At 40.0% G+C, this 9,125-nt stretch overlaps 1 protein-coding gene across 1 annotated transcript in view; it reads right to left on the bottom strand.

Annotated features, from left to right (window-relative positions):
- Positions 1-5,022: 5,022 nt before the first annotated feature.
- MGARP (mitochondria localized glutamic acid rich protein) overlaps positions 5,023-9,125 on the bottom strand; it is an 8,742-nt gene continuing 4,639 nt past the window's right edge. Inside the window, exons 3-5 of the mRNA XM_015565512.1 lie at positions 7,251-7,344; positions 5,733-5,935; positions 5,023-5,663 (exon numbers count right to left, since the gene is read on the bottom strand). Coding sequence (XP_015420998.1) covers positions 5,439-5,663; positions 5,733-5,935; positions 7,251-7,344 — 522 coding nt within the window. The 3' untranslated portion in view covers positions 5,023-5,438. The remainder of the gene's footprint in view (positions 5,664-5,732; positions 5,936-7,250; positions 7,345-9,125) is intronic.

The raw sequence follows: 9,125 nt of genomic DNA on the forward strand, positions 1-9,125 counted from the left end.
GAAATTACTAACACATTCAGAAACTAATCTTTCCTGAATCCAGCTGCAACTCACAAAAGCTGGCTTGAAATACACTGTCCTTTGTGATAGAAAATTTAGACTGTTTTTAAAAAAGACTGGGTAGTTATCTAAGATGTATTGTTCATGACTGTGTCATACATTTCGTTCAAGAATTAAAATAATAGAAATTTGTAGTAATATTTGTATTTACTTTTACATTTAAATTAATATTTAAATGTCAGTGTCTCATTAGAATGGGTGTTTCATTTTTCTAAACTTAAGTCTTCCTTTATATCTGTCTTCATCAAAGTGAAGTAACATGGTTATCTGATTCTGCTGCCAGTTTTTAGCTTTTACTATAAACTTCACATTCTGAGCCCCACACTCTATCCCACTTTAACTTTTTAAAATATATATTTTATTGATTTCAGAGAGGAAGGGAGAGGGAGAAAGAGAGAGAAACATCAATGATAAGAGAGAATCATTGATCTGCTGCCTACTGCATGCCCCCCACTGGGGATGGAGCTTGCAACTCATGCATGTGCCCTACTGGGAATCAAACCCTGACCTCCTGGTTCACAGGTCAATGCTCAACCACTGAGCCATGCTGGCCAGGCCCACTTTGATTTTTTTAACATGTTTGTGTGTGTGGGGGGGGGAGGGGGTTGTTGTTGTTGTTGTTTTTAATCTTCACCCGAGGATATTTTTTTATTGATTTTTAGAGAGTGGAAGGGAGAGAGAGACGCAGAGAGATCGATTGGTTGCCTCCCTTAGGCACCCCAACCAAGGCTGGGAATCGAGCTGCAACCAAGGCATGTGCCCTTGACCCGAATCAAACCTGGACCTTTCAGTCTGTGGGCCAATGCTCTATCCACTGAGCGAAACCAGCTAGGGTCATGTATTTTTTTATTTTATTAACATCAGTCAATGGTCTGATAATGAAAGTGCCTTCTATGGACTACTGTTGTTAAACTTGCATTATATTGCTTGTTAAATTTGAAAAAGGTTCATAAACTATAGGTTGCTTTTGAACTTGATAGCTGCTGCTTCAAGAGAACTCTCAGGCCCTGACTGGTTTGGCTTAGTGGATGGAGCATCAGCCTGCAGACTGAAAGGTCCCAGGTTCAATTCCGGTCAAGGGCATGTACCTTGGTTGCGGGCAACATCCCCAATGGGAGGTGTGCAGGAGGCAGCTGATTGATGTTTCTCTCTCATCGATGTTTCTAACTCTCTATCTCTCTCCCTTCCTCTCTGTAAAAAATCAATAAAATATATTTTTTTTTAAAAAAGAGAACTCTGTCACTTGCACAGCATTAAATAAATATTGACTTTTAAAAGGGAAAAAATCCCTCAGTATGCAGTCGCATTTAGTTGTTCTGAAAAAGTTTTCAGAAAAGGCAACAATTGGCCTAGACTCAGTTCAGCCAAACAAATTTGGGATCTGCTGGGCACAGCTAGTTCTTTCTTCGTCCCTGGTGAGGAATGTGAAATGCAGTAATACAAAGCAAGTCTGTATCAAATTCCAAGTTAAGTTTCATTTCCTAACTATTTTAAGTACATATCACTGCTTAAACTACCTCATTTTCATGGCTTAATACACAGCTATCTTATTTGCTCACAATTATGTGGCTCAGCAGTTTGGTCTGTGTTCAGCTGGGTGGTCCTTATCTGATCTTGCCTGGGCTCACTCAGACAACTGCAGTCCTCCGGCATCAACGCGGGAGCTGGATGGTCTAGGATGGCCTCACTCATAGCTGGGGTTAGCGCTAGTTGTAGGTGGGGCCTCTCTCTCATATGGTCTCATTCTCATGGAAGATAGCCCAGGTTTCTTCACATGGTGGTCTCAGGGTTCCAAGCATATGAGTGCTTCCACAGTCACTTTCACAGGGTACTATCAAATCAGAGTACAAGGCACACCAAATTCAAGGGGCTGGAAAAACAGTCTGCATTTCTCTTAAAAAAAATAAAAAAAATATATATATATATGTGTGTATATATGGGCATATATACACATATATATTTCTTAATTGATCTCAGAGGGGAAGAAAGAGGAAGAGAGAGATAGAAACATTGATGATGAGAGAGATTCATTGATTGGCTGCCTCCTGCACACTTTACACTGGGGATCAAGCCTGCAATCAGAAATGTGCCCTGGCCCATAATCAAACCATGTCCTCCTGGTTCATAGGTCAACACTCAACCACTGAGCCACGCTGGCTGGGCCAGTCTACATTTTTTGATGGGAAGATATATAAAGTCACACTTCACAAGATTGTGTATACAAGGGAAAAATTTGTGTCTATTTTTTATCCAAATTTACTACACTAACAATGGCTCAAAATTCAGAAACAACACAGCAATTTGATTACCTAGAATTTAAAAATCTCTTGTACTAAAAAAATACCATAATTAAGAAGGCGAATGACACATGGAAAAAATATTTATAATTGATATCATAGACAAGAGCTTACCATCTCTAGTACATAAATAGTTTCTAAAAAAAAAAAATAGAATAGGAAAGTACTGACAACACCAAAAAATTCACTGGAGAAATGAACAGATAATTTGCAGAAAAATATAAATGTACATGGATCTTAATCAAAGGGAAAAATGTTCAACCTCATTCTTAATAAAGGAAATGCAAATTAAAACTACACTAAGATATAACTTCTTACCTATCACATGAGCAAAAATCTAAATGCTTGACAATACACTCTGACAGAAAGCAGGCACTGCATACATTGCTATTTCTCAACAAAAACTATGCAGGCCAGAAGGGAGTGTCAAGAAATATTCAAAGTGATGAATAGCAAGAACCTACAACCAAGATTACTCTACCCGGCAAAGCTATCATTTAGAATTGAAGGTCAGGTAAAGAGCTTCACAGGCCGTAGTTCTTACTGCCAGTAGGGACTTTTTCCCCCAGCTCTGGAAACCTGGGCTGGGGGTCTGGTATGGGGCTGGGACCGCTCACTCCTCCAGGCGGCCTCTGCAAAGGCCATTTCCCTCCCGATTAAAAAAGCGGCACACCGGGTGCTAGACCAGTCCATTCCGCGCCTCTGCACCTCCTACCAGTCTTAATGTGCTCTCTTCTTTGCCTCTCTAGTTGTAGTACTTCCACTCAGCCAGCTTTCCCGCGGTTCTGGATGATAGTTGTTCTGTATTTTAGTTGTAATTTTGATGTGGTTGTGGGAGGCAGCAAATACAGGCGGTTACCTATGCCCCCATCTTGGTTCTCAAGACCAAACATTCTTGATAGCAGAACAGAATAATAGAAACAGCTTGGTTCTTGAAGAGTGAACCACAGAATAAGCCAACCCTGGGGCTGCCCGACCTCTGGATAGCTAGTGACATAGTCATAACTATCTTCCTGTTGTTTGGTCCATTTTGAGTTGGCTTCTGTTATTTGCAAGAGATTTACTAAAGCGGTGCTCTCAGGAGAATATGAGGAGGACTGGAGAAAAGCTAAGCAAGGATCTAATGTTGGCTGGAAACCAGCTTCAGCCTGAGCCCCAGGAGGGCTCTGGAGCATGAGTTGGCCTCACCTGTTGTACCACTCTGGCAGTTAGTCCTTGTGAGCTGCCTCTGAGGAGAGGTGTGTGTACCAGCGGCTGAGAGTAAATGTGCTGGCCCAGTTAAGGGGATCTAGGCAGAGCATCCACAACCTCCACAACTCGCCAACCTCCTCCAAGTATAGCCCAAATCTTACCAGACCCTGTGTGATCTAGCCCATCCATGCAGAATCAGTCTCTTTCTCTCTGAAATCATCTCCAACTATTGTCCCTCTTTTTCACTCCACTGTAGCCACAACTGGGCACCTTGCAAGTCTCTCTGCTTCAAATCCTTTGCACTTCTCATCTGGAATGATTCTCCCCTGCCCACCACTCATGTCCTCATGACTTGATGCCTTATATATCCTTCAGGTTTTACTCACAAGACAGCTTCTTAGTAAGGCTGTCTCTGGCTGCCCTATCTAAAATGATGACAACTTCCACCTCTAACAAACACATATAACCCCTTCACTTGCATTACTTTTCTTTTTAAACACTTATCAGTATTTAATATACTATGTAGTTTTTTGTTTTTTGTTTTTTTTATATATTTTATTGATTTTTTTACAGAGAGGAAGGGAGAGGGATAGAGAGTTAGAAACATCGATGAGAGAGAAACATCGATCAGCTGCCTCCTACATGCCCCCTATTGGGGATGTGTCCGCAACCAAGGTACATGCCCTTGACCGGAATCGAACCTGGGACCTTTCAGTCCGCAGGCCGACGCTCTATCCACTGAGCCAAACCGGTTTCGGCGCTATGTAGTTTTCTTATTTATTTTGTTTATTGTTTGATCATACTTTAGAACAGCGGTTCTCAACCTGTGGGTTGAGACCCCTTTGGGGGTCGAACGACCCTTTCACAGGGGTTGCCTAAGACCATCGGAAAACACATATATAATTACATATTGTTTTTGTGACTAATCACTATGCTTTAATTATGTTCAATTTGTAACAATGAAAATACATCCTGCATATCAGATATTTACATTACGATTCATAACAGTAGCAAAATTACAGTTATGAAGTAGCAATGAAAATAATTTTATGGGTGGGGGTCACCACAACATGAGGAACTGTATTAAAGGGTCGCGGCATTAGGAAGCCTGAGAACCACTGCTCTAGAATATAAACTGAAAAGGGTAGGGCTTTTCATCTTTTTCAAAAATTCTCATCACGTAAAACTGGTAGGTTGCAGATGGTCAGTTAATATTTGTTGAGTGACTGAATGATTCCTGGCATAAAGTGTAAGTCCTCAGTATACATCGATTAAACTGAATTAAATTGAAATGGAAAATATGAGCACAGCCCTATTGTAATATAGATGGGAGAAAGGACACATATGTTGCTATATGCAGAGTCCTCCTTAGATTACATGATTTCTTGGATAATATTGCAATGTCCATGTGATGTTATGTGTTAATATATATTGTACTACTTATACATATATTGGTGAATAAAAATAGAAGCACTAAATATTTTTAAATTTTATTTAAATGAGTCCAAATCAAAACTTGAAAATCTACATTTACACACATTACATTAAGGTAAGGGCACAGCAAAGTTAAAGTGAACGCAGGCTGTATAGAAAGCTCAATTCCTATGACATAAAACTTAAATCCAAAGATGAAATCTTGAACCTCTCTACTGCAGTGTCATAGTCTGACCTCAGAGACTAGAAAACTTCAGACACGTGTAATCTCAAATGCCTCAACCCTGAAACCTATCAGCGGATACCAAACACCTTCAAGGCACATTAAAGTTTTCTAGAAAAGGAGCCTTTAAAAAAAACTAAAACTAAGATGACTAAAACTACAAAAGCACCTATCAGACTTGCGATGGCGTTTATGCCGAGTGTGAACCTGCAGGTTAGCCTTGAGTCGCGGCCTCAGCCACCGACACTGGCTTCTTCCTGTAAACCCTCCCCAGCAAGGGGTGCTGACTCAACCGGAGAATTCTCTTCTTCCAGTTCAGCATAAGCATCAGAGCCTTCGTTCTCGGTTGTACCTTTATCGTTGCTGATGGCAACGGCTTCATCCGGAGCTGCACTGGTGACCTCCGAGGTCGCGCCGGTGCTGACTTGGGCGCTCTCGCAGGAGGTGACGTTTGGAACCTCTGGCCCCTGAAACGGGGCGATCTCCACCTGAGCAGCCTCCACAGCGTCGGGACAGGCTGAAGCCACCTCTGGCCCCGTTTCAGCACCGACCGCGGCGATCTCCACCTGAGCAGCCTCCGCAGCGTCGGGACCGGCTGAAGCCTCCTCTGCTCTGCCTGCAGCTGCAGCATCGGAGCTTTCTTCAGCACCCACCACCTGAGCTTCCTCCGAAGATACCTCAGCGGCCTCTGACCTTGCTTTCTCCGCTCCCTCCAGGTTCTCTGTTTTACCTGTAAGATTTAGCCCATTAAGCAAAGTATTAATCGAAAGAGCATGGAAGACAGAAGAACACTGTGCGGTCACTTTAAACAATGAGACATCTATATGTACTGACATGTAATGGTCTTCAACGTAGACTGTGAAGGGGGAAAAGAGCAATGTATACAGTTTGGTACTGTTTGTATTAGGACAGAAGGAGGGTAAGTTAAATGCATAGATAGTTATATTTGCAAAGACTCTCCTCAGGATTCAGAGAAATTGATATTATTGGTTGCCCTGGGAAGAGAAAATGGGGGATCTGCTTTTCTATAAATGCTTTGAACATGTTGAACTTAAAAAAAAATTAGTTTATATATATTATTTATTCAAATACAAAGAGCAGGAAAATAAACAGCCAACCCATCACGAGACAGCATGGAAATGTAGCCAACTTACTAGGCGTTGACTCTGAGGAATCACTAATTTATTCTCAACCTCAGTTTGGTCATCTGTAAAATGTCATCTATCTCACAAAACTTTTGTGAGGACTGATTAAAATGTTGTGTATAAAAAGGGGTTTAAAACCACTGAAATGCTATGGAAATGCATTTTATTATTATTACAATCTGCCTTCTTACGATTATATTAAGTAATGTTCACTAATACATTGTTTCTTATTGTCATGACTAAAGGTTAAAACTGGTCCATGAACAGCTATTATCTATCACCGAAGAATGATCATAGTACTTGATAATAATAGTATTATAGTTGAAAATGTGGTTCAAGCAAGTATGGTTCAAGCAAGCAGTTTAAGGCAAGAAACATTCACTTGGGTGAAAATGTAATGTTGCTGTTCCTGTAGTTGCCATTTTATTAATCAGATCAACTGAGGGACTCAACAGACATGACTGATTATACTAATGTCAAGTGTACTTCGGGTAAAGATACTAGATGGTCTCAATCAAAACTGAAACAAAAATTAGTTTTATGATTTAAAAAAAAAAGAATGAGGGAAATGAAAGGTCAAGCTGCTGAGAGGCAGATACTAAAATTATGCTGCATGAATGGGAACTTGAGTAGGAGAAAAGTAACATTACCACACAAAGAAGTCAAAACTGCTGGTCAGCAGTATAAATGCAAAACGTTTTCATTTATTAAATGCCCTCGTCCAAAACGTGTAACAATATTCTCTAGGTTTTGCGTGGCTTTTCCTTTTTAATGAACTCCTACCCAGAGTCATTCTCGATTAAGTCAGTAATGAAGCCAAAAGAAAATAATGTTCATTGCTAGGCCAAGGTGATGAAAATCAGAGTTTTAAGGAAAACAATACTAATAAATTCACTTTACCTTGAAGTGGCTGTAACTCCGCTTCGTTTTTTTCTTTCAAATTTTTTATATGTCCAGTGTGTTTGACTTGCTCTGATGTTACTGTCCTGTAAGTCTGAAAGCAAATGTGTACTTATTATTCGCAAGCATTTTTTTCAACATGATTTATATTCATCATGCCAAATTCAAAGGTGTATGCAATTCAAAGAAGAGAAGACAATGTATATCATCTACTCTTTTTATTGTTGTTGTTAATCCTCACTGGAGGATATTTTTTGTATTGATTTTTAGAGAGAGTGGAAGGAAGGGAAGGAGGGAAGAAGAGAGAGAGAGAGAAAGAGAAAGAGAGAGAGAGAGAGAGATTGGCCAGGGCCCTATCATTTACTCTTGAATTTCCTACTTGGTAACCTTTGTCATTAAGTAGGCAAGAAGGAAAGAAACAATGCTGTAACCAAGGTCAAGGATAACTGAAAACCGAGTAGATAGAAAGACAAAGACAAATTAGGACCAATATGCTGAGTCAGCACCCTCAGTTCTCAGCACACCAATGCTGACTGAACCTGTGTAGAAGTTCACATCCCTGAACTGACCGGCAGCAACATCCTAAGGGACATTAGTCTTATTGTTCAAGGGGCTAGAACACGAGGTAAGAAAAAAAACTACTTAAAGCAGAATGGAATAATTCACACTCACGTGTGGCCCAGAGAACCTCGCTTTTCCAAAATAACATAGTCAAACACAGAAGAGTGTTTCCATCAGGCCTCAAATTTATTATTTATTAAACATAAGCATTTAAAATATACCACAACTTGCCCTAGCTGGTTTGGCTCAGTAGAGAGAGTGTGGGCCTGCAGACTGAAAAGTCCTGGGTTTGATTCTGGTCCAGGTCAGATGCCCGGGGTTGCAGGCTCAATCCCAATAGGGGACATGCAGGAGGCATCCAATCAACGATTCTCTCTCATCACTGATATTTCTCTCTTCCTCTCCCTTCCTCTCTCTCTAAAAATCAATAAAAATATTTTTAAAAATATATACCAAAACTTTAATAAATCAGTATGGCATTATGTTTTTTAATATACCCAGACCTTCAAATAATTGAAATGACCTAGGCCTTTCTCAGATTCTAAGAGGCCCTCATAATAGATTTTACTTGGAAATGAAAAACTGCTCTTGGCTACCATGGATTCAATTCAGATAAATCTAATATAGAACTTATTTTAGTACAGGACAAGGAAGGGGAGGAGAAGACTAGAATTCAGGTTTTTAAATACCTCACATTCTGTATCTCCTCCTGAAAGTAGCCTAACATTCTTGGGAATTAACACTTCCAAGATTTAGGATTAAAACTATATATAATATTAGAGGTGGAAGGGGACTTAGAAATCATTACCTGTCCAACTTGATTCCCATTGTGAGACAATAAGGCCAGAAAGGGCTCTCAGGAGTCGTCAGTTTATAACTTCCAGTTTAAGATAGCTTTTGTAAAGAAAGATTTAGTAGACAGGAGAGGTTCATGTCTAGCACTAGTAAACCTAATTAGGGATATAGAGATGCCCAGGTGAAATTAAGTCTTCTGGCTCCCACAAAATCATATGGCCTAGTCCAATATCTATTTTTCCAATTGTATCCAACTGTAGTAGCCCTGGGCAGTAGATTCAGTATTATGCAATAGAATGATAGTAGAAGCAAAGGAATCTGGGTATGAGTGAAAGCTGGTAGGTTAGTAGAGGACAATAATATAAATGACATGTTTAAAGTTTCCTGGCTTCTTGAGGCTCTCAAAATACTGAAGATTAGAAGATGTATTTAGATTTGGCTATCTACATAGTTCTACAAACTGCTCCTACTTATGACTAAAAATCCGTCTATACTAATAAAAGGATAATATGCTAATTA

Source organism: Myotis davidii, unplaced genomic scaffold (genome assembly GCF_000327345.1).
Source record: "Myotis davidii unplaced genomic scaffold, ASM32734v1 scaffold436, whole genome shotgun sequence".
Classification (NCBI taxonomy): Eukaryota; Metazoa; Chordata; class Mammalia; order Chiroptera; family Vespertilionidae; genus Myotis; species Myotis davidii.